Below are 27,434 nucleotides of genomic sequence, written 5' to 3'. Positions count from 1 at the left end.
ATGTTGTTGTCTATATGCTCTACAGTATTAGGAGGGAAATGGGGAGTAGGAACAGTTGGGTTGGAGTGATCAACGTCATGATTAATGTCATTAAGAAGAGTGGCATAATTGAGAGCATGTGTCTAAAATTGGGTAGAGTGTTTTGAATGAAAAAGAAAGGCCCTAGTAACAATTAAAAAGTGTTGATGTTTTCTTTCAATAATTCCATTTTGTTAGGGTAATTCATTACAGGAGGTTTGATGAATGATCCCGTGAGAGCTAAAATAGTCATGCATGGCAAATTCAGGCCCATTATCAAACCGAATGACTTTTATGGTTGTTTGAAATTGATTTTTGATATGAGATATGAAATGAAAAATGTGATTGTGGGTTTTAGATTTAGTGCACATTAAATGAACCCATGTATATTTAGTATGATCATTAACATTAGTTAGAAAATACTTATGATAATGCACAGAAGCAGTGGAACATGGTCCTCAAATGTCAACATGGATAATATCAAAGGCATTGGAAGCAACAAAATTATTTGAAGCTAATGGTAGTTTCGTTTGTTTAGCAATGTAGCAAGCCTTACAATTGTCTAATCGAAAGTTTGTGCAAGGGTATTTCTGGTTCAAAATGTCTAATTGTTTATTAGATAAGTGGCCTAAGCGGTTGTGTCAAATGTTATTACTATCAATAGTGTGTATGTGTTATGCACTGGAAAAATGTACAGAAAGAGCAGCAATGAGTTTAGGGCCATGGAAGACATAAACCAGCATGAAGGTTAGTTGAACCAATCTTTTGGTGTGTTGTTCAATTCTAGATAAAAACAAGTTGAATCAGGGTCACATGAACATTATTATGCATAACCAATTTAGATATAGAAATGAGATTATAACATAAATCTGGAATGTAGAGAACATCTTTAAGGTAAAGCTTATCATAGAGTTGGATAGTTCCTCTATGTGTCGTTTGTGTGGTGATGCCATTAGGGAGATTAATAGTGACATGTGTAATTTAATCATAGAAATATAGGTGTTTAAGGGAGGAAATAACATGGCCAGTGGCATCAGAATCTAGTATCAATGATATAATACTTTTATCAGCTACTAAATCAAAATTTAGAATTGTTTTGCCTGTATCCTAGCAATTCGAAATCAAGGAGCCAATTTGGGGAGTGAAAATAGCAATAGGCGCATTTCATGGTCAAAGGTTTCTCCTTGGCTGTCATTGTTGGAGTCTTAATTTCTTGAAGAAGGCTTTTACCATTATAGAATTTGTGATCAAGTGGGAATCCATGCTTCTTATAACATACATCAACATCAACAGTATGACCAGTCTTGTCATAGTAAGAGCAATATTTCTTATTTAGGGAGGGTTTTGCAAGAAAACCATGTTTCTTGAAACATACAGTGTTAGTGTATCCAGTCTTGCCAAAGAGAAGTAGCATTGTTTATAGTTGTAGTAATACTTTTAGATTCTAAGCTATTGAGAAAATTATTTTTCATTAGTTTTCTTTCCTGTTACATAACATAGAAAAAGAATTTGGAAATAAGAGGTATAGGGTTACATGGGATTAAATATTTATATGAAAAATAATTTTTTTGTGGTGGATAAAAGTTTTACAAAAAAAATTACTAAATTTTCATTCTTATTGTGTGATTGGTAACATGTATGATGCATTATATAACAGTAAAATTTTAAAAATTTCATCACAGTATTTTTCACTAGAGTAAATTTATGAGCTATTGTGACAAATATTTTAAATATGAAAAATATTGGTTCAATATAATGTATTACAAGTTAACTCTTTAATTCTACGTTGTCCTCACAAATTTTTGTGAATTTCCGACAATATATCGACAAATTTCCAGAAATTATTTCCGTTACAGAACTTTAAATTATAATTTTGTATTTCTAGTATATATATATATATATATATATATATATATATATATATATATATCATAATCAATTTAATCAATATTTTAATTAGAAAGAAACTAAATCTTTTAGAAGTAATACTATTAAATTGAAAGAAGCTTAAGATAAAAGCAAACTAAATCGCCCTTGAAAGAACTCAATTATTGAGCCGATATGAACAAGTAGTAACTAACAATATATGAATCATGATATATATGAAGTAAATTAATCAACACGTGTCTCGCGTGATAAAGTCACCATCAGTAAAACTTCATTATAATTATTATATTTAATAAAACATCCCTTCATAGGTAAGAAGAAAAACCAACTGGTCACTTATTTATATATAATACTAATTTAAACGTGTTTGAAATTGTTAATTGGCCAATTAATTAAGCTTATCTTCTTCTCATCCCTTAGCAAGCTAATTATATTATTTCTTTGCATTATTTTCAAAGTTTTAACCATTTTTCTAAGTTTCACATGTTCTTTTTTATAGGTGAATTTTGGGTTATATTTTTGCTAATCATACTTATTTTAAGATATTAAATTTTTTTAATTAAGAGACTATGCTTTATACGGATTTGCTATTGAATGACATATTTCATATTTCTAATCGTACAATTTTTCAACCTAAAAAAGTACATTTTAAAAATCAGGCTAAAACAGTTAATTAATAAAAGAAGAACTGGTAAATCGATCCTTTTATAAATTGTATCAAACATAACCAAGTTATGCAAAAGAATCTGTTAAAAGGGTGAACTGATAAAAATCAATGCAATTTTTTATAATCCGATTAAACCAGCCAATAAATTAACACCAATATACGAAGAAGACAAGGTCAAGTTCTAACATTAAAGAGAAAATCTAACTAAATCTAATTATAAAATAAATAATAAAGTTAATATATGATAAGAACTAGAAAATTAGAGTGATTAAAAAAAGATTATGTGGGGAAAAACATAATTGGAAAAGACGACAATGAAGTCCTTGTTTTTCAATAACAACACAATCATTCTTCAATAAATTATAATAAATTGAATAGTTGTTCCTGTAATTTGACAAGATATCTTAGAGTAGATACTCGCTGTTCTTATCCAAAAGTTTTGTGCATCACAATCTTCTAATCATGGATGCTTGTACCCACGATCGCATCCATGGGCCACATACTTCTATAAAATAAACTTTTTTTCTTAATTTAAATTCATGATTCCTCTCTTTTGTTTTAACTATAATTTGTTCTTTTTCAGAACATGCAATTTTAGTTCTTAAACTTGAATGGCCAATAATTTTGGTTCTGATGCTTTTTTTAAATATTTTTTATTTTATTTTTTTTTCAATTATTTAAAGTTTTCTTTTTCACGATATAAATGTGCAAAAGGATATACTATACCTGTAATTTTTTTATGAGATCGAAAATAGTAATAATTACAAGTAGTTTTCAAATATAACTTTGGCGGTTCAATGTATTTTTGAAGGGAAAATTGAATAAAATAATAGATAATTAAAAATTAAAATCATATAAAATATGTTTTGGATGGCGATGAATTTGGGAGAGAGTAGATTCTAAGGTGAATACGAGGGTATTTGGATTAAAAGAACGATTGTATAGTTTAAATAGATTTGAGAAAAAAAAATTTGTGTATAATGTGATGGAAAATAGATTAAAAATGATGTTTTAATTTATAAAACTAGATAATTATTATTTTATCCTTCAGAATAATGGTATATAAATTTAAATGTAAATAGTATAAATTATGTTAAAATAGAATCTTATTTTAAATTAGAAAAATATATATTTAAATTTATAACATTTCATTTTAATAGTGTAAAACTATTAAATAAAAATGTTACAAAGATGATAACTAATAAGAAAACCTAATAATTAAAGGTCACACCCGATTAATGAAAATATAATTATACAACTTATTCACTCTCTCCTCATACGGGATAAACTGGAAGAACATTCTCCTAAGCTCACACAATTTAAGGTGATCATTGTAAAAGTAAAAACAGACACACAATCAGACAAAGACAAAAGGGTAAGCTAATATCAAAAGAATAAAACATGAAATTCACAAACTATCATATATTATTTTTCACTTTCAAACTTAAACACAACACCTAAACATATTATAATTTCTAGACTCAAACATTTGGATACATGTGTTATTGTCAAACTATGACAGATTGTACACTTGTAGTGGTGGAATTACTGGACCATCCTAAGCTAGCACACAAGATTAATTCGTTAAAACGCCATTTGTCAAGGTAAAGGCCCTAGACTAAGACCTCCTACTACTCTCACCACATGCCTCACTCTTCTTTACTTGAGAATGGATGACCATTAGAATATCAGGATAATCCCCAAGACTGAGCTCCTACAATAATACATACACCGGAAACAACCATCAAGAATTTCCCTTTGAAACTCTTTTCAAACCATATTTGACCACCTACATAAGCTCATGCATAAACTATCATATTCATCCACCATAAACGTATAGATAAACATGTTCACAAACCATAAATATCCATTTTCTTATGAGATAATTAATTATATAGCCTGATAATTGATTGTTCAAAGAGATTTAAGCAAATACAACAGTACTAAAATAATTGAATATCAAGTTTGATAATCGATTATCTCAAAATCCCTACTACAATAATCCTAATATAATCGATTATCAGATCTGATAATCGATTATTACAGAGAATGTTTTAGCAAAGATAATATTAGGACTAAAATAATCAATTATCAAGTTTGATAATCGATTACTCTTGTTAGTTTTTACAGCAACATGACTTTCTGGTTTAGGTGCACTTGGGATCTATTCAAATTATCAAATTGATTTCTTTGACACTAGGATTGATGTAAAACATGTTTATGATAAAAATATGAATACAACTCTCCTCATTAACAATTATACATGTTGTAAACCAGAATTTAACAAACTAAGAATCTAAATAAGTCACAATTGACTCAAAAATAGACCTCAAACCTTCATTTTTCTCACAAACCTACTTTTTAGACTTTCCCATGTTAAAACCCCTAAAATGAACCAAAAACAACGTAAAACTCAACCTATTAACTAGTTACCAACTCAACACTAGATTTATGGTTAATTAAAGTTCTAAACTAGTTTAAAATGATCTAAAAACAGTTCACAAACATTAGTTATATCTCCAAATCTTATAGAAATTTAGCTACCAAAACCCCAATTTACACCGAAAGCCAACCCAACAACACTCTCATTCACTATTTTCAATTCTAAAAGAGATTTTTACCTCTTAGAACTCCAAAACAATAACATTCAAAGTTCAATCAAGTACCAATTCACAGTCATTCGTAGCCACATTCATCAATAATCCATATTCGTTCATCAAACATAATTCTTACTAAAATAATTATCTCAAATGATAACATATTAAATAAAACATCATTCTCACAACCTAGCAAACATAATTTCATACTTCCTAACACAATTTAATGTCGATATTAGCTTGTCTTATCTAATAGAAGACCAAACCACTCTATAAAACCTAAAACAACTTATACGTGTAGAAAATCATATATGTTCCTACGAACTACAAAAACACGATTAGGCTACACTATCACGACCACTAATCAACAGAGTCTTATAGAAGACACAAACTTCACATGCAAACAAAGAGAGCTTAGCATGCAAGAAAAGCAAAACTAACCAAAGAAAGGAGCAAAAAACTAACTTACTCTATCTGATAAACTGATCGGTTAGACTTAAAGATCTTACCAATCACTCAGGCGGTCTACGATCTTCAAACAGATGAAAAAGAGATGATAACTCTTAGAAAGAAGTTAGAGAATTCTAGAAAAGTGGTTTCTAAAGATATGATATGTTTTAAAATAATGAAACTCGTTTTTCGCAAAAATATTTATTTTAAAATATTTTAATATTAAAATAATGGAGTTTCGTTATTTTAAACTACTATCATTTCTAAAATATCAATTTTTTAATTTTTAAAAAATTAATATGGCTTTGTAGGAGAAAAATTTCAAATAGATTTTCTTAAGTAATAAATTTTTATATTATTATTACAATTGTTTTTAATTAGATTTGAAATATTTCGTAACAACCTATATTAATTACTCATAAGTAGTTGATCTTAGTGTCATTAAACTCGGTTCTGCTAAATAAGATTTTGGGGTTCAAACTTTGTGATTAGAAATGACATTCTCATAAATGAATAATAATTCATTCTTCTTACTACTTTTATAGTTAATTCCTTAGACTTTATTCAATGTAAATTTGTATATTATCAAGTATACGATAAATAAATGATTTTTCTACATAGAAGATGCATGTAAAACTTGTATATTTAATATAATTTTAATGTCAAACGTTTTAATAAAAGTTTAAACATTCTCATAGTCCCTTGGGGACTTTTTTTATATATGTCTCTCACTTTTTTTTTATCTCAATTGAGTTTTTAGTTTTGAAAAATTGGAACAATTAGGTCCTTGTTGTTAGTTACGTACTAACACTCAGATACCACGTGTGAGCTCATGGTTTTTTTTGAATTTTTTAAATTATTTTTATTTTTATTTTTTTAAAATAAAAAAATTTCACGTGTCAACCTGACATTATGCCACGTGGCAATGACAGTGTGATGTGGTACTAACTATGCCACGTGTCATTGTCAAACCATGTTATTGTATTTGTCTCAATTTGGTCATTGTATTTTTATTTTGTTTCAATTTGTCAGTGTCACGTCACACTGTCATTGTCACGTGGTACAATGTCAGGTTGATAGGTAGCAACTTCTTTTATTTTTAGAAAAAAATAAAAAATAAAATAATTCAAAAAATTCAAAAAAATAACGAGTTGACATTTGGCACCTCTTTAACGGTATTAGTATGAAACTAATGGCAATGACCTAATTGCTTCAATTTTTCAAAAATAAGGATCCAATGGAGATAAAAAAAAGAGTAAGAGACCTATTTGAGAAAAGTCATCGAAAATAGGAAGTATTCGAATGATTAAACCCATTATTTATTTATCTATTTGTGAACATTATCATACCCTTTTCTTTTGGACATTCCGAAGCATAATGTCATGTTCTCAAGCATTAAAACATTTTACCTCATTGGTCTTCCTTTTAGGTGGTTAGTTGTTCTAGCTCTTGGGTGACTGATGTGGCTGAACTTGAGGAAACTTCCTTATCCCTCCTATTGGAATTATTAATATTAAATTCTTTATCATGTTTCCCTTCCTCTCGGGTTGATGTTCTACTTGAATATTTTTGTGTAACAAATCTTCCATTTCAACAAATACACTTATAACTCCACCGTACATCCTTAATGTCATGGTTCAATCCATCTAAGAACCTAGCCATTGTTACTTATGTTTGTTCATTCATTTTGGTTGTAATCATGGTCACCTCCATCTTCTTAAAGTATGTTTCCACAAATTGATTTCCTTGAGTCATTCCTTGAAGTTTGAGTTGCAAACCCCTCCTATAACTTGTTGAAATATATCTATTTCATATAATTAATTCCATCTTAGTCCAAGAGTCTACCATGGGTTATTCATTTTGAATCCTTTCCCTTTAGTACTTATTCCACCAAGTTAAAGCATAATAGGAAAATTGAGTTGCTATGAACTTCATCTTTTTCTCCTCATTATACTCAATGCAAGCAAACACATGTTCTACTTTAAGTTCCCAGTTTAAGTAGGTTTTAAGGTCTCCCACTGATCAAAAATTGTGCTAAGATTTTTTGATCATAATGCAAGAAGAATTCAAGATGAGTATGATGGGCAAGCTAAAGTTCTTTCTTGGACTTCAAATCAAGCAAGAAGACGACGTTATTTACATACACCAAACCAAGTATGACAAGGAGCTGCTCAAAAAAGTTTAAAATGGATAACTCCAAGGAGATGAAGACTCTAATGCATCCAACGAATAGCCTAGGACTACATGAAAGCTCAACAAAAGTGGACAACACTCTCTATTGTCAAATGATAGGCTCACTTTTTTATCTCACCGCGTCTAGACCTGACATCATGTTCAATGTCTATCTTTGTGCGAGATTTAAAACAGATCCCAAAGAAACTCATCTTAGTGATTATAAACGCATATTATGTTATCAAAAGGGAACAACATCTCTTGGTCTATACTATAAAAGGAGTGACATTTTTTATCTTGAAGAATATTGTGATGTCGATTTTGCTGCTGATAAGGTTGAACAAAAAAGTGCAAGTGGAGCATGCCACTTCATTGGAAGAAACCTAGTATCGTGGATGAGCAAGAAGTAGAACACAATTGCACTGTCAACCGCCAAAGATGAGTATATATTTGTTGCACATTGTTGCTCCTCTCAGCTCTTGTGGATCAAGAATCAGCTAGAAGACTACAACCATGTTCAAGGTACGATTCCTATCTACTGTGATAATAATGTTGCAATTAGTTTATCTAGAAATCCTACATTGCATTTACGCGCTAAATATATTAAGGTCAAGCATCACTTCATACGTGATTATGTTAACAAGGGTATTGTGGACTTATTAATATGTAAGTAAAGAATATCAGGTTGTTGACATCTTCATTAAGCCATTAATCGAAGATAAACTTAATCGTCTAATAACACTTATTGGTTTGAGAAACGTTGAATGAATTTTGATTCAACATGCTCAGTGTGATCATATAGTGTTTTAAAGAGTCAATCATTTAGGACACAGTCCACAATACGTCATATTGTTGCATCATCTAAGACAAATCGTTTATCAAACAATTGCATTCATGCATTCAGTGTGTCTAAGTACTAAGCTCATCTCTAGAAGTTGTCTAGAATTTCCAAAGCTCAAACCTTTTCTCTCTCTCTCATATCTGCTAAAATCTTCTGCATGTCAATCAAACCATTACCTTTTTCTATCTTCTTTGTCCTCTCTTCCTCGAAACATTAAACCTCTTCCCATTCTTATCCGCTGCTGACTAACATTTTTCCTAAAATCTTCTTGGTATTCAAGAAACACAAAATCTCTTTTCCGAATCTTTCCGTACTAACCGCATTAAATGGAAGAGACTAATCAATAGGCAATGACTAACTTTTTCCTCTATTTAACGTGCTTCTCTTCTTACCTTCTCAACTCATTCTCTCAAAACCCTAATTTGTCTTTCGTAGTCATGCCCCCTTAGCTCTCTGATTTCCTAGTCCTTTAACATTCCAAACCAATGAAGCCCTCTTCCAAACCTCCTGACCATCATTGTCATCTAATTCGACCATCAGAACAAGATTCACATGCACTAACACAAAAATAGCTTTTAACGTCTGTTATTTTAAGCTTTTGACGTTTGTTACATGTCCGACGTCATAGCGGGAGACGTCAATTTAAGGGATTTTTTTTAAAAAAAAAATTGTTGACATGAAGGTGAGGGAGTAGACAGGTGCCATTGTGAGGGTGAGGAGAAAAACACACACAATAACGGTTTGAAAATCGCCGTCGTAGTTGTCTTAGAATGCGCTCAAGAACTGCACCAAAAGCCAATGAAAACGAATTGTAATCGGTACAAATAAAAGATAATGGTCCCAAACGTAATATAATCGGTGCAAAATGATTTTAAATGGTGCAAAGTGGAAGAAAACTTACCCAAACGTTAATGGCGAACGAGAGAAAGCAAAGGAAGAAGATGAACGCACCGAGAGAGAAAACATGTAATTGGTGAACACAAACGAAACAAAAACTCAAACGAAAATGCGAAAGAAAGTGAGGCTCGCATTCTGAGTGTTTTGGGTTTAAAAGGGCATTTGACGTCGGCCTCCCTCTAGATCTGTCGTCTAATTGGTAAAAATTTCATTTTGGCGCTACTTTTGGGATATTTTCGCAGCTTATTGACATTAGGGAAAGGGGATTCGATGTCTAATGTGTATTAGACATCGGCCCCTACTATGTTTGACATCTAATGTTTGTAAAAGTGACCTTTCAATTATGATTTTGCAGCTTTTGGTAGAGGATTTGACGTCTGATTTGGGGGGCCTAGCGTCTATGTCGTAAAAAAAATTAATATTGACACTTAAAATGAGATAATTTCGGACCTTTTTAACATTTGATCTAGGAGGCCCGACTTCTAAAGAAGGATTTGACGTCTGATTTGGGGGGCCCGATGTCTCTGTCGAAAAAAAATTAATATTGGTGCTTAAAATGACATATTTTCGGACATTAACGTCTGATCTGAGAGCCCGACGTCTAAAGGAGGATTTGACGTCTGACCTTGGAAAAACCGACTTCTATAATGACGTTTTATTTACAAAAATGTCAGCGGTCATTTTTTACGTTGGATTTTCGGTGGTCAGACATTAAAAGCATGACGCTAAAAGCCATTTCTACACTAGTGATGATAACTCAACATCCTTTCCTACTCTTATACTCGGAATTTACCTACCTTATGCACTTAGTTTTTCGACCTTGCCTACACACCTCCTAACACAAACCAACCTTAACCAAAACCCTTATATGTATCCTTTCCTCTTCTTCTTTACCCCTTTCATTCACTCCCCTTACTTCTACCCTATTCTTGAACCTCTAATTCCCTTTCTCTTTTTCTTAGTTGCACCTTTCAGCTCTCTTCTTCTTCTTCCCTCACATCATCACCACTAGCATCGAGTTGTGATGTCCTTTCTCTCCTTCTCTTTTGATGTTTATCAAATAAGGGAGAATGGAGAAAGAGTAGACAAGTTAGCATCTAAGAGCATGTACTCAAGTACATCAGAAGTTAAGATAACATAGAATTAGCAGGAGTTTTTCCAGATTCTTAAAGTTCATCTTAGGAGTCCATGTTTACATTCATGCAATATATTTTGTGTATTAATAAAACATTATTGGTTGTTTTTCATTTTTTTACGTTCATTTTATCCGTTGTTTAATTTATATATCACTTACCACTTTTATCTTTATACGTAATATTGTTTCTTCGAACTATGTACACTAACCGTAAGTAAAAGATAAAAACAATAAAAGATGTAAAATACACACAACGAACCAAAACACACAAAACTTAAAACTAAATGTTGAACTAAGGGAGATTATATTGTTTATATGTATATTTGTTAAACATAAAAAATGGGGATATTATTAAGACCAAATTGTCTATGCGCCTAAACGCTCTCATGTTTTGATGTTTAATCAGATAACATAAAAAGGATAATAATCTGAAACTTACTTAGGGTGAAAACACAAGACCTAGAACCAAAATCCCCAAACATAGAAAACTTACACAAAGACTTAGAACTAGAATCCATAACATAGAAAAGATTAGGAAAGCACTTAGGATTTTAGGTAACAGAAAAATATTTAGGCTAAAACACCCAAATTCATGGCTAAACACTATTGTGCCTAAAGCGTCTAAGAGAGTCGAAGTAAAATGCTTGATGCTCATCATACCTGAAAGAGGTATTCAACACAACTCTCGAAAACAAAACAATAGAGACGATGTTTGTGACAAAACACGTTAAAAGACTTTAATCATTAAAGTATAAAAAGAAAGCTTTAATAAGTTAAACGCTGTCTGTTTAAAAAGAGACAAAACTAAAAGAAGTGTTTACTTGACTAAATGATATCATGAGCTTAAACAATACTTCGTCCAACGATGAAGTCTCTATACAATGCCTGATATATTTAGAAAAGAGCTTAATTGCAAAAAGCTAACTAACGGTAAGAAATCAAAAAGAACTTTGTTTTTCTGAACAAACATTAAATGACATTAATTTCTCAATGTTCAAAAACAACAAAAGTGATAAGAAAAGACATGTTTGCTGCATGCACAATTTACTTTACTCTTTGCAGATAAGTTATTCTACACGCATCAACAAAGCTACAAACCAAATATCAAAAGTGGACGTTAGAGACAAAGGAGATAATCATAGAATGTTCTTCACTTGAAGTCATACCTAAAAGAACGTACAACCTACTTCAAGCAAAGTACTGAAAAAGCATGTCTGCTTGGACAAGTTGACTTACCTAACGATTGTTGTAGAAAGAAGAAAGAGAAAGCACGAGTATCAAGGCTAAAAGATCAATCTAATGGACAGATACTCATAAATCCTTTAAATAGAAGAACTTTCGAAAGAAAAATCAAGAGGATAGCTTAAAAGGAGAGTCAAGTGAGAAGCTTACAACGAAATATCCATCCTACAAGCATTCAAGAGAGAAGAAAACAAAGAGCTCAACAAAAAGAATACATTTGAGCTGAAGAAGAGAAAAAGAGAAGAGAAGAAAAAAAGAGAAAAGAAATCCTCTCAAATTTCATTGTTGTATTGCTTACTATTGTAAGAGAAAATAGACAAACACCTATGAGTGTTTAGACTACTTTCTATTGTAATCACATTCTCTCTACGAGAGATTTAGTTTAAACTACTTATCAGTAATCGTTGATTGCAATTCTAAAGATAATCAAAATACTTACAACTGAACTCGGTTTGAGTTGAGGAATCTCAGCAAGGTTGCTAAGTACCAGTAGTGGTTCGAATACTCAAGAAAATATCGGTTAGGGTTGTTGAGTACTAGGAGTAGTGCAAATACTCAAAGGAAACCTCGGTTAGGGTTGCTGAGTACCAGGAGTGGTGCTAATACTCATTTGTAATCGTGTGAAATTATAGTGGATTCCTTTGTGGAGAGACTGGACATAGCACAGTTGGAGCGAATCAGTATAAAAATACTCTTGCAATTATCTCTTCTCTTATCTAAACAATCCTCTTACAAAACCTGCAGTTGTACTTTACCTCTAAACACAAAAATTTTACAAGCTAAACGTTCATTTTTCATAAAGGAAGTTCTTACAAAACACTACAGGATATATTCTAAATAGCACGTGAACAATCATTATCATTTATTCATATTTATCAAAGTCGAGGGTCTAAGCTTTTAAATGAAAATTTTAGAGCTCGATAACATGCTATATCGGAAGGGTTGGATTAAGTTTTCCATTAATACTATTCAACCCTCCCTCACCCCCTTCTAGTGTTTTTCAGGTACTTCACTACATTCATATGTAAAAGTCAATACTCTAAGTAACATATCTTTTTTTAAAAAATCTATATAAAGAGGGTTGACTGCATGAAGAGAAGAGAACAAGAATCAAGATTTATTATCCTTTTTACTTGTCGACGCTATCTTAAGCTTATGTTGTCTAGATTTCATCTTTGAAAAATAAGCTTGCTTTCTTGTTTTCTTTTTAAAGCTTTTCAAACACTTATAAAAATTTCTAAATATTCAACGCTTTTGCATATTGTCTATCCTCTACAACAGGGTCTAATATAGAATAGAAGAAAAATTGGATGATTGAAAACCTTAGTTAAAACTTCTAGCAAAGCTCTGTATTTTTACTAAAACACAAATAATTAATATAAAAAGTAAGAGATTAAAATTGTTGGAAATTTTTTTGAAATGAAACTACATACAATATAGAAACCAAAGTTATAGTTACTTTTTTTAAAATAAGAGTAGTTTGTTTCGCATTTTTATAATGAAAAAGTTATTTCATATAGATGCTTTTTGTCTGTCTTTAGTAATAATTTTAAAAATTAAGATGTGGGAAAATAATTTTGAGTAACGTATATAGAACATTAATTATAATTTATTTTAAATTTAGAGTTTCTTGTATAACTGTAATTCAACAAAATAAAAATCTTCCTTTTGCGTATTATGCAATTTTTCTCTTTTATGTTATGTTTCATATTTTTAAATATTTATTATTTAAGAAATCCAAAAAGAAAAATCAATGATGTGGTCATTGATGAAGAGATTGAAAGACGAAAACGGAAGAAGAAAAGGTGCATATAACACAGAACATAAAGAAAGAAAGGCGGAAATAATTTATGAAGGAAAAACGACCTTTGCAACAAATGAAAAGTTAAGGCAAAAGTTTTCTAGTTTACCATATTAATTATTTTAAATGCTGTTAGCTACTTTACTCCATACATTTTGTGTTGTTGACCCTTGCAACAATGTTTTAAATGCTTTTCATTCCAATATACGAAAAGCATATTTATAAGGTCGAAAAAAATTAATGAGCCTGGTCCATTTTAACAGCTATGCTATTGACCTATTAAAAATAGAGCGAAGCTCTTAATTTATCCTATTAAAGGGTGGACTCACAGATAATATGTCCATTTTTTTATTACTCTTTGTTAAAAAATAATTATATATGTATATATTATTTATATTTAATTATATAAATATTTTTTATTTTTTTAATTAATTAATTGATATATCTATTAGATAAATAAAATAATTATTTTCTTTAATTATTTTATTATAAGTAATGGAGAAAACTTAATTTATAAATGTTATATAAGTAAGTTAAAATATAAGTATATATTTATCTCTTTTAAAATAATACCGTGTAAAAAACGGTTAATTTTTTCAATATATATATTTACTTTTATTTTAAATTTAAGAAAAACAAACTGATAGATTAGAACAAGTTGGTGGATTACAAATATCAATTTAGCCGACAAAATTTGTGGCGAAGGGAAACTGCGTTTTGCCACCCCCTAATAAGGTATTCTTATACAATTTGTTTAGGGATTATTCCGTTAAAAATATAAAACAACTATAAAATTTTATATAAGTAATAAATTTAAAAAGTTAGTTTTTCATAGGTATGGGAATATAAACTCTAACTGTAATAACTGTTTTTAAATGGAAAGGCAACTTATTTATTTAATGGGAAATATCATCTTAATAAATTTTCATAAAACTTAAACTTTTTTATGTGGTTCAATTGCTTTTTATGTAATATCCAGTTTTTTTTTTTTCATCCCTTTAATATTTAAAGGTTCGTCTTTTAAAGCATAAGAACAACACAATTTTTGGCGTTTTTCTCACTATGAAATGAACTTGATATGCTTTGGTTTAGTTTTATTAAAAGATGATTGTTCTTGATGTAGAAATCAATCAATGATTAACAAATACGTGTTGTTACATAGCTGCTTAACTAAAAATAGTTAGGAGTTTGAACTGTACCAAGACGTTAAAGGTTAAGCGAAATAAGAAAGAAGATATGCTTTGCATCACATCCAAGATGTAGATAATTATAAAGAAACAATGAAAAATCGAAATTAAGTACTCATATATATTATTTAAACATGTGATGATTGGTTACAAATTGTAATTGTCTAATGAAAAAACTACATAATCGCGTAGTGTGAAATCTACATAGACCGTCTATCTTATTGTTATCGTAAAATGTTTATGTTTAGATGTTTTAACAATTTCTATTATTTCCTTTATTATATAAAGAATTTTGTATGCATATAGACAGAGTATATTAGTGAAGTCACAGTTTAACAATAAAGTATTTTCCTTTGATCTTATCTAGCTCATTCAAAATACATTTTCTAAGTAATCTTAATTAATGTTATAACAACACGAAGGTTGTTATGCAATCCCAACATATAAGAAGAAACATAAAATCGACGAAAAAAATGTAAAAAGGTGAAAAATAAAAGAAAGAGGAACAGAAGCAAAGCTTTATATATATATATATATATATATATATATATATATATATATATATATATATATATATATATATATTCTAAGTGAAATTTGTCAAGTACTTTTTAAAGTGGGTTGAGAGATCTTTCATTGCAATCATATTTGAAGTCTTTGAATTTAAATCTGTTTAAAGAAACAGAGTTAAAAAATAAAATATGATTATTTAAGTCTGTTACTCTCATTAAGTGAATTTACATGGAGAGTCACTTTTATTTATAAGTTTAGATAACCAAACTTGTCTCCAAATTGTAAAAGCAAAACTCCAATACTCTGACTTAGAGACTAAAATAAAATCTTTTCCATTAGAAGAATGACAGATGATCACTACTAAGAAGAAAGAATCTCTATTATGAGTGAGAAACAACATACAACTCCTCCAAAGACTAAACGTAACATATAAAACCCAATACAAGGAGCTAAATACAACATATAAACTCATTCATTTAATAACTTGACCCAGATGCAAAATGTCATTAACTTTAGAGCTAGAGAGATTTATGTATCTATCCAGCCCAAAATATATTATTATTGTCATACCCAAAATAACCCAATACATCCAAGTATGAAATATATACAAAATATTAACACCTTTAAAATTAAGAAAATATGATATTAATGATAATATAAATAAAACTCATGTTGATTTATTGTATATGTTATTATATTATTATATCTTGAGATTATCTTATTTGTTATTAGTGGAAGCCTATAAATACATAACATCACATGTGGTATATTAATCCAATACTCATTATTTACTTCCATACTCACAAAGATTTTTTTTTATTGAATAATGATACTTTGCATAAGTGATTTGTTTTTTTTTTTTTTACTTTTGTGACAAATGAGAACTCGCACCCATTGTGGAGATCTAGTTCACCTAGTATCAAGTCCACAATTGAATAATTAGGATGGAGTGATTATCGGATTATACGACAGAAAACATTAAACCTAAGAGAATGGCACTAACAATATTATTTAGCATGCCATGCAAAGCAGCAGTAATAGTTTAATTATTTAGTATGTCATGCATAGCAGAAGGAGAAACGAGGACGCAATTCTGTAATTGCTAATTAATAACTAACTCTATGTAAACCTTAAACTTTTGTTTTTATGCTGCTGCTATCAAACCAAACAAAATTGCTGTAATATATTTGATAAAAATATTATATAAGTGATAGTTTAATACTTTTGTTACTAAATCAGGTCGATCACCTTAAATTTTTTAAGATAATTTTAATTATTCATAAAAGTGTTTTAAACACACATCAAAAGTGTAACAGTTGTAGACCCTATGAAGTTGACTACCTTGAAGCATATAAAATTAAGTTATAACCAACGTGCTTTCATCATTATGAGTAGAAACTAAGTTCTTTTTATTATCAATTAAAAACTTAATACTAATACTAATAATATTATTATTAATTAAAAAGTTAATACTAATAGTGACCTCATTGCCAATCGTTGATATGTCCGAGTGGTTAAGGAGTCAGACTTGAAATCTGTTGGGCTACGCCCGCGCAGGTTCGAACCCTGCTGTCGACGAATTTTCTCTTTTTGTTCCATGTTGTTTTGTTTTTATGTATATAATTTTCATCAAATGTTTATAAATTTAGCATTGATATTAAAATTACAAATAACGAGGTCGATATGTCCGAGTGGTTAAGGAGACAGACTTAAATCTAATTATGTATATAAAGTTTTTATAAAACCCAAGTGAAGAGTTAGAAGTTCTTTTATAATGGGGAATGCTTTACCATTTTTTAGTGCAAAATGTTTATTTTGAATTATTTTGTACAAAATAAGAAAGAGAATAATATATTGGTAGTACTTTTTAAAACTACGTCATTGGTTAAGATATTAGTTTAAGATTTGATAGTTCTATACTGGTAGTAAAAAATTTTATTATTATCATTGTTATTATCATTGTTATTATTATTATTATAATATTAAATGTTAATACTCAATTTCATTGGCTTGCATAACCAATAAAAACCATTTATTAGAAACGCCAAAAGTGTTAAAATATATTTTATTTGTCATCTTGGGATTTGATGATAAACTTTAAAGGTCATCTACATATGCTTTATGTCCAATATTTTGGATAATGGTTGCATCCTTTATACTTATTTTCCTGATACTTTTATTGTTTTTTTCTTAAGAAAAAAAGTATGTAACTTATAGGCCTTCTACCTTATCATAATACTGTTTTGTCATGCTTTTGTTATTTTAGAAAATTTTTCGTTAGAGTTAAGGTCATTTTTTTTAGTATCTGATCATTCGCTTAATTATTCTCTCAAATCAGTTACTGATGATAGTTTTGGTAAATTATTGTCTCACCACTTAACTAATCAAAGTTCAACCCTTTATTACATATAATAATATTCTTTTATTGAAATTTAATTAATATTTTTATTGTGTTTTATTATTATTAGTATTTGAAGTAAACACAGTAGGAGAGGTGAATAGTATTTTCAAAATATTTTCATAATATACCGTCTAATAGTTTGTTAAAGTGTATTTTGAAATATACTATGTCTAGACGCTGACTAAGTTAGATAAATGAATAAATATTCTTTCACACAATGACATAACAATTTTAACAATAGTTTTAAAGGAAGAAAACAATAAGACATAATGTTTTACTAGTTCACTCAAACTTGAGCTACATCCAGTTCTCTCTTAAAAACCTTCAAGGGGTTCCATTAATCTTATCAAAATCACAATGAGTTTAACTCACCCTTGGTTGAGTATTCTTACTTCTGCTTCCGAGTTTAACCTACTCCTGGTTGAGTATTCTTACACCAATCCTAGTCCCCTAGTTAGCATGAAAAGTTCGAGTATTCTTACACTACTACTCCTAGTTCCTAGTATAACTCACTCCTAGTTGAGTATTCTAGCCATTTTTGCACCCCTAGACAACACGTCTAGTCCGAGTTTAGCATCTCGAAGATCTATCCCTAGACAATTGTCTAGATCGAGTTTACCACTCCCGGTTGAATATTATAGCCACTCTTGGAACCCCTAGACAATTCTGGTATCCATTGGATATGCTGCCTAGTTCAATATCACTAACTCCTAGTTGCAAGTGTTTTAGTTCTCTCTAGAACATACAATAGATCCACTTCAGGATATTACAGGGTACAAATGTTTAACTCCCAATGAGAGGATATGTCTACAATTACAATTTGACACTTGTATAGTTACAGACTTAAGTAACTCTCTAAGAGAGGATAAATGTATTGAGGCGTAGTCTTATAACTTGGAGGTTGGTTCCTTTGCTGAAGAGCATAAAACGATGTAAGCTTGATGAGAAACAACATTTTTTTTCAATCTTCATGCTTGTGCTTGCTCTTTTTCTCTTATCTTCATTGAGGTTATTCCTTTCATTAGAGAAGCTTCAAACGATGTAAGCGTGAAGAGTAGTAGGACGATACTTGCTCTTTTTATCTTCTTTTTTCTTCTTTAATGACTTTGAAGAGTTATATATGATGTGGGCTTTGAGCAGCAACATTGTTAATCATTCATCTGATTTTGTTTTGGATGCTCTTTCTCTTCTCTACTCCCTCTAGATAGAAGAGCTTCAAACAATGTGTATAAGTTTGGTGAGCAATAGTGTGAATGCTTAATGCCTACTCTCTTTCTTTTATTCTCTTCATTTCACTATGTTTTCAACTTCATTATTTTTTTCTACATTTCATTTCAATCTCAATTGATTCAACCTCATTTTTTTCTCCATTTCTTTTCTTTATCCCAACTCGGGCATAATACTTTATCGCTCTCTTTTTCTTTTCTTCATCTCTCTTCTTCAATTTTTCTTGGAAGCATAAGACATTATAAGCTTGAAGATAAAATGAGGTAGAGTTAATGACTGAGGATTTTTCTTGAGCACATTTTCTCTCTCTTTCTCTCTCTCTCTCTCTTTTTCTTCTCTTCTTCCTTTCTCTATTTTTCACCTTTTCTATATTTCTACTTTAACCATCATTCTACATTTTTCTCAAAAGCAACAAATTTTTCTTCTTCAGTTTATCTTCTTTATTAGGCCCTTTCGAAACATGATTATTGGATGTTGAGTTGATTTTTCAGAAGAGTAAGTAGCCTTTTGGTGACAGGTTACACTTCTGTCTTTTCATTAGAGGTACAATGCTTTGTACAACTCTATTAGAGTAGAAGTCATTAAGAGATCTATTCTAGAATGTTTTTTTACTTTCTCAACCTCTTTATACAACATGTGCAAATGTTCTGATTAGTCCTTTGTGTATACATATTTTACATAGATAACAAGGACAAGGTATACAAGTAAAATAATACTTTACGATACACACATAAAATGTTTTAAATGTTTATAGTCGTTAACTTGTATTGCTTTTACAAAACATCTTGTCAGTAATTAATGCATCATTGAAATGTATTATTCAATAAGGATTTGATGATGTGTAACTCTTTGGATAGTAGATGACATAAGATATTAGACATTTATGAAAAGTTGTTTTAGATGTGTATTTTATCGCGCTTTTTATTAGACAATCTAAAACACTTTCACTTACAACACTACTTTTTGATGTAACTCATTTAAGCTTCAGTGTTATTTTGATTCTCAATATCTCAACTTGAGAGCTTGAGAGCATATCCTACTATTTTTCGCATGTTCCTAGAATAGCCCCTTCTTGACATATTTTTCTTTTCGTCTCTACATGAGTACAAATATGTTATCTCTAAGGCTTTCATGTAGAATTTCCTTAATGATCAGACACTTCTTGTAAGTACTATGCTAGATGATATAGGTTTCCTAGAAGTGTTATATGTTCTTTCTTCGAGAAGATTTTGCATTAGCATTTAGTCGATTTGTTTAGATTCTCATATATGGCCCTAAGTTTTCATTTGACTTAAGTAAGTTCTTAGACATTGTTTGTGATTGTCTAATTCATTCAATCAGTTTGGTCTACAAAGCATTAACTCAACTCTTGACTTCAAAATTTATAAAATGCTTCTTTATTAGACACTACTTAATTAAAACAACTTTTCTTAACCAATAATATTTCATTTAATGCCGATTGTTAAACTTCAAAACTTGGATTGTTAGACAGTCTAGTCTCTTTAGACGGTCTTGTCTTAATAATATTTTCTTTGATTACTTTGGTCATTCTTTTTATATTCTTTGTATTCTTAGTTTCTATCTACATTATCATTTTGGACTAAGTCAATGAAATAATATGAATCTATAAGATTTTTTATTAGATACTAGATTTAAGTGCATTCTTGAGTAATGTGATCGATGCTTTGATGGTATTGATATTTCTTTGTTGAATCAACATGTATAGAAAGATGGAAGAGGAGTTGGGACTAATATAATTCGAAGGGGTGCAAAGTTATTCCTTTTTTTCAATCGTTTTGAGTTCCACTTTTTCCTTTTGAATTTCCAATGGCTTCAAGCATCCAAGTTTATAAAGATGGGAGATGAAAACTCAATCACGATCCACGTTCAGAGATGGATATCTTTTTTAAGCATTCAAACAAGTGTTACAAAGATGCCAGCAAAAACTAAGTGAATAAGTTTAAAATATCATGTTTTGATACTAATTGACCAAAATTAAACATCCTATTTTTTTATTCAATGCTTAACCTTCAAAAGATACTTAACCAAAACAATGAAAATTTTCAAAATATAATTTAACTCCCTTTTTGTGTTTTTCTTGTTTTTCAAAGATACCTCATTTCAATCAATGGTAGGAATCTCCACTAGACAGTGACATAACTACAAGAATCTTAATAAAACTACTAATGGAACATGTGAAGGTGGAGTCATGTAGCACTTTGATTTTAATAACACTTTAGACATTCTAACAAAACATTTATATTAGTCTCGCCTTTAAAAGGCTATTTCAATTTTTTTGTAAAAGAAATGTAACATTGTAAAAAATGGTAAGTTTAAAGTGTTACCTTATGGATTATGTATTGTACATGTTGTGATGCTACCCGCTCATAAGTCGACCTATTTCTACCTGACCCTAACCTGACCTCATATACTCTAACGACATATTATTTTGAATAAGACAATTAATTCATGACGTAAATAAACCATGGTCTTCCCAAGCCTATATAGGTGAGGGCTTGCAAATCTATAATTATCCTATAAATAGTACATCCATTGAGGTAAATAATTGACATTAATTCTTACAACATTATTTGTTATATGATGCTCCCTAGTAACTTGGGCATTAAAGTGTCTTTTGTAGGCACACCACCATCTAGAGAAGGACGAAAGGAAAACCAAGGAGGATTAAAGAAGTATGTGGAACCTATCTGTTAAGGCAAGATTGTCTAGAGAGACTAGACTACCTAGCAACCAGAGTTTTAAAGTTTAACATATAACATTTAACGAAATATCATTTAGTGAGAAAAACATTTAAGAGAAGTGCATATTAGAACAACTTTGTTAAACAGAAATAAGATAAATAATGATATGTTAGTAATAAAAGATTAAACAATAACTGAAAAAAATGTGTCTAGATAAAGTAGTAATAAATATTGAATGTTTTATCAATTGAGATACTACTTTCAAAAGTGTAGACTCATGTTAAACGCTCATACTATGAATCATGCCTAAATGCTTTCTTAACATAAGAACATTAAATGCATGAACGTACTGTATCTTTGTATGCTTTGCTTTTGCTCTCTTTATCTGTGCAGATAACGACAATGCCAAACTTTATTCAAAAGTCATGCATATAGACCAGAAAGACGTTGAGAGATAGGAAGACATTCTTGGAATGTTTCCTTAAAGCTTTATGTCCTGTCATAGTCGTATAAGCTCTCACTACTAAAACAATGTTGCTCTTCCCAAGATACAAAGTAGTATAAATCTTTATACTAGAAGCCACTTACTATCGAGAGGTCAACTCTCTCTAAGTAACGGATCTTTATCAAAGATGGCTATATAAGGAGGACTTGCTGAAGAGAATATAAGAAGAAATTTTGCTATCATTGAATCCTTTCGTTGTTATTCTCTTTGAAAGCTTACATCATCTAAGTTGTTTCTTTGAACAAGAAAAAAGTTTTCAAGTTCACAGATTTCATTGTATTGAATTTATCATCTCTTTGAGAGTTATTTGAATTTGTACTTGTACTCAAAACACTAATTGTGTTTGTATATTCAGAAGTGAATTAAAACACTTGTATTGTTTAAAATTGTTTTAAATTGTTTATGGTTTAAAATTATCTATGGTTAAAATTGGACTAGTCAAGTTGACTAGGGTAACCAAAAATGGTTGATAATACTTATATACCAAAAGTGGATTGCACTCGTTGTAATCTTATTAAAGATTAGTGGAACAAGGAAGATTGGACGTAGCTCAGGTTGACTGAAGCAATATAAAAATAATTGTGTTATTGTTTCTCCTGTTTCAAATATCTTCCTAAAAGCTTATATGAAAACACAAACGTATAACCACTACTGTAGTTTATCTAACATTCACAATAGTCATTAAACATTGTTTTCACGAAAAGAATTATGAACACTATTGAAACTCTTCATTTCTAGTGTTTCCCTGTATTTCACCATCTTTACAAGATACACTCATCTTCACAAGAATATATTATATACACTAGTCTCAATCTCCTAACATTCGTTGGAAAGATATTTTAAAAGTTTTGTACTAGGGTTGCCAATAACTAAGAAGGGAGAATACTAAATATTTTTTGTTGTTAACAAATTTTTAAAGAAAACTCATTTTATATCATGCCAAAAAGAATTATTATACATGCTATATATTGTTAGTTTAGTTATTATAAAAGTAGTTAGATTACATTATCCTCAACTCTAACTTTTTATGGAAGATATATGAAAATAATAAATCTAGATAGGAGTAGTAAAAAAATGGATGGAGTTGATAAGGTATACATTCTCAAATTGAAGGTATATGAAAATAATAAATCTAGATAGGAGTCGTAAAAAATGGATGGAGATGATAAGGTAAACATTCTCAAATTGACATGCAAATTTGTAAATTACTTTCTACATATTAAGTTTGCATGAAACATGTTCTTAGAAAAGTATAATATTAAATTGGGTAGGCAAATGGATCCAAATCCCCAACTATTAATAGTATAATTGAATATAGTATCACGATATCACTTTCCAACATGTTATCACATGTAGCAAGCAGTGGCAAACAAGAAAATTGCGCACCCCACCATAAAGAGAAGAAAAAGACCAAATGATCAAAAGTTCCATAGCTCACACTTAAAAGAACATATAATAGTGATGAACAATTTTTTCTAGTTTAAAAAATAAGTTTCCAATATGCTCTTTCAAACTTTTTCGTAAGTTCAACTTTTGCATCAATTTATCTATAAATAATTATAAGAAAAAAATAAAAAAGGTTATCTCATAACTTATAAGTTGAAATCAATGTTCAAAGAGGATAAATATTTAATTATATCCAACGTGCGTCCATCGCTGCGATGGTTTAATTGAAAAGTAGCTCACTTATCTTTGTTTAAAATATCATAATCGGGTTTAAATAAAATATGATGATGATTCCTTTTACCAAATTATTTATCTAAATATTAATTATCTTTGTTACATTAAATATTTTTAAGGTTTTAATTAAAGTTTAAAGTACAAAAGATGAGGTCGATATGTCCGAGTGGTTAAGGAGACAGACTTGAAATCTGTTGGGCTACGCCCGCGCAGGTTCGAACCCTGCTGTCGACGAATATTTTTGTTTTGTTTCATGTTGCTCTAAAACATGTTAGACGCTTATGTATGAAATAATACTAGAAACACTTGATATATGACTCAACTCAAAACATGAGAATCAAAAGAAGTAGATAAGCATGATTTTTTTATATCGTACTAGAATTGAAATTTTAAAAAAAATATATATAATTAATAGAAACAAATAAGATAAGGAAAATTTAGTGTTACAGCCCAATAATTAGTTTTTCATTGATGAACTTAATAGTGACTAAATCGATTTACAAGTGTTCATTATGAAAGACTAATTAGCGTGAGTAGTTTTAGCGTCATTGCCTATTGAGACAATAAGGCAATGTTATTCTTTAATTAACATTGATTTCTTTCGTTTTGTGTCAAATTTTGACCAATATTACTATAAAATTTTGTTGTAGTGGTTATCTTATTATATTCGTTTAATTTTAATAAAATTTTACATAAATAATCATAATAACACAACCTTTTTTTAATAATTAAATCATAAAATTAATTATATGTATATATTTATAATGCAGCTATCTACATGTAGAGATGATATAATAAAAACTTAATTTATGGAAAATTAAAGGATCAAATATTTCAATAAAAGATAACATATATTTCAAGCTTTTTCATTGTTAATATGAAACTTGGTAATCAAATTTATAAGTTATTATTTATGATGCACGACTACGATATGTATATCGGATACGACAGATATATGATATACCGATACATTTATTTTGAAAATAACATAATATGATTAAAATATGCACAAAAATTCTTAAAAATATGATAATATACTATTGTTATAGTGTGAGTCCAAATTAAAATCATATATATAAAACATTGTCAAAATAAAAAATTATAAATTATGATCATCTTAAAAGTATTACTCATTTATAAATTAGATATTTCGTGAATAAATATAAGTAAAGTATCATAAAGTATTGCATACGAATAAATATCGAACCTAGATACATAATCCATATTAAAGTATTGGTACATTATAGGTTATTTCATTATATTTATTCTATTTTTTAAGTATTTAAAAACAGTTTATAAAGCATAATTTAAGTAAAAGATGTTAAATGTTTGGTAACGAATTCTTTAAAAGTTAATAAATATTCATATAATATGTTTTCTTGGATTTATACCATAATTATCAATTAAATAATATTTAAATTCTATACACTATTATTGTACTTATGAATGTAAAATGCATTAATAGTGAGCAATTTACTTCCTGATTTAGTACCAGTGTATTATTCCTTAATTATTTATGATTTTAGCAATTTGTAAAATGCATTCGTCTTTACCAATTTAATCATTCATTTAATACCATTATATTATTCCTTAAACGTTTGTATTCACTTGATATGAAAACTTAATTTAGGAAATACATAGATGGTCAAATTATTTTAAATATTTTAATAATAATAAATTATCTTCAAGAATTATTTGAAGTTTTAAATTCTGATTAATATAGTTATGTTTTTGTTTTTTTGTTTAGCTTCATTTTATTATTATTATTATATATATATATATATATATATATATATATATATATATATATATATATATATATATATATTCAAAGTGCACAAGGACTCTGATCAATTTATAAATAGGTACACCTTTTCATGCATTACAAACTCCAACACCCTAAATTGGGGAAACAAAGAAACAAGATGGTCCATTCTTTTGCTAAACAGTCACTCTTGCTTGTAACACTTTTGTGTTTTGTGTTTTCCTTGTGTTCAGCAAGAACAGTGCAAATAGGCGACATTTGCTCGAAACACAACAACCCTAGCATTTGCAACGCAATTATACTCTCAGTGCCAGGGACAAATCAAGGTGTCGATATTGGTAGCGTTTCCTTGAATCTTATTAACATGGCTCACGTCAATGCTTTTGATACCATAACCCTGATTAACGAGATAATAAGAAACAGCAGCGACCCACAAACCCACCAACGTTATAGTTCATGCACTATGGATTACACCGATGTGTTACTTGCTCTCAGTCAGGCTAAGGAATCTTACAGTTCTGGAAATTACAGCGACATGAATTTCAATGCCGCAGTTGTCACGAAAGATGTTAAAGATTGTGACACAAAGGCTTATGATTCATCCCAAGTCAGAATCAATAACCAGTATTTAGCAGATTTCATCATGATTATCATGATTCTATCCGATTTTCTAGCGGGGAAATATTAAGTTCATTGGTTCCTACTTTTGTTTGTGTTTGGGTAAGTATATGAAGTTTTCAATGTTCACGGGGTTAGGGAAAGTGATTCCCATTGTTTTAGGAACGAGTTTTGGAATGTGTGGACGATGTTTCAGGAATGAGTTAATGATAATTTTATAAACATTTTACATTCTCCTTTGTACATTTTATTATTTTTTTCTTTAAAAAATACAAAAAAATTACTTTTTTATGATTTTTTTTACAGTGTGTCAAATCAATATAAAAGTGTGTTATCCAACTTTCACAATACTTTTTTTATTGTACCTATACATAGGTGTCTAATATGTGTGATGATATCATTATTGAAACTAGTAAATCAAGATTCTTAAACTATAACAATTTCAGTATTCTTAATATAGTAATCAACAGATTAATAAAGGTAAAGAGAATCTAAAGTCTTCTCTAAACGATTTCAAAATTAATTTTTGACAAAATAATTCTTATAAAATTTATATTAAAAGGATTAAGCAAATAAAATAAGGGTTAAATATGTTTTTAATCCCTAATCTATCCAGCGAATTTGTTTTTAATCTCTCTTTACATTTTAGTCCTCCTCCTTCAGGAAACCATAATTTTTCGTCCTCAAAAACCAACCGCGTTAAAAAAAACTTAGTTGACTAACGGTGGAGTGTCATGTCATTTTTTTTCTGACAGAGTCAATATGTCCCTCACCGTATAGTAATGACCGAACGATATTGTTAATGACCGAACGGTTATGATGACTGAATGATGATGGTGATCGAACAATATTGGTAATGGCCGAACGGTTATACAAGTGAATGATGATGATGACCGAATGGTGATGGTGCCTGAATGATGATGGTGACCGAACGGTGGGGGATAGATTATGGACTAAAAACATATTTAACCCATAGAATAAATATAACAAAAGAAGATAAAGATATAAAATTTAAATTGGTCAAAATCAAATAAAGAAACAAGTAGAAAATAAATAAAAAGAAACAAAATTGAAAAAAGATAAAAAGGGCTTAAATAATAATCATGAAATTGGTTGATTCGATCGATTT

The 27,434-nt window shown here is 29.4% G+C and overlaps 1 protein-coding gene and 2 non-coding genes across 3 annotated transcripts; all 3 read left to right on the top strand.

The window, feature by feature from the left end:
• Window positions 1-16,903: 16,903 nt before the first annotated feature.
• Window positions 16,904-16,985, top strand: TRNAS-UGA (transfer RNA serine (anticodon UGA)). The gene has a single exon. It is a non-coding gene; the product is annotated as a tRNA-Ser (tRNA).
• A 7,089-nt stretch (window positions 16,986-24,074) lies between these two features.
• Window positions 24,075-24,156, top strand: TRNAS-UGA (transfer RNA serine (anticodon UGA)). Its single transcript has one exon. It is a non-coding gene; the product is annotated as a tRNA-Ser (tRNA).
• A 1,895-nt stretch (window positions 24,157-26,051) lies between these two features.
• Window positions 26,052-26,375, top strand: LOC108327496 (pectinesterase inhibitor). Its single transcript, XM_017561192.1, has one exon. The coding sequence runs from the start codon at window positions 26,052-26,054 to the stop codon at window positions 26,373-26,375; it is 324 nt and encodes a 107-aa protein (XP_017416681.1).
• Window positions 26,376-27,434: the final 1,059 nt, after the last annotated feature.

The sequence above is a fragment of the Vigna angularis genome, chromosome 2 (genome assembly GCF_016808095.1).
Source record: "Vigna angularis cultivar LongXiaoDou No.4 chromosome 2, ASM1680809v1, whole genome shotgun sequence".
Lineage (NCBI taxonomy): Eukaryota > Viridiplantae > Streptophyta > Magnoliopsida > Fabales > Fabaceae > Vigna > Vigna angularis.
This window is presented reverse-complemented; position numbering and strand designations above follow the sequence as displayed.

What these genes read in the sequence shown, in the direction of transcription:
- LOC108327496 (XM_017561192.1), top strand. Translation starts at nt 26,052, where the DNA reads ATGGCTCACGTCAATGCTTTTGATACCATAACCCTGATTAACGAGATA.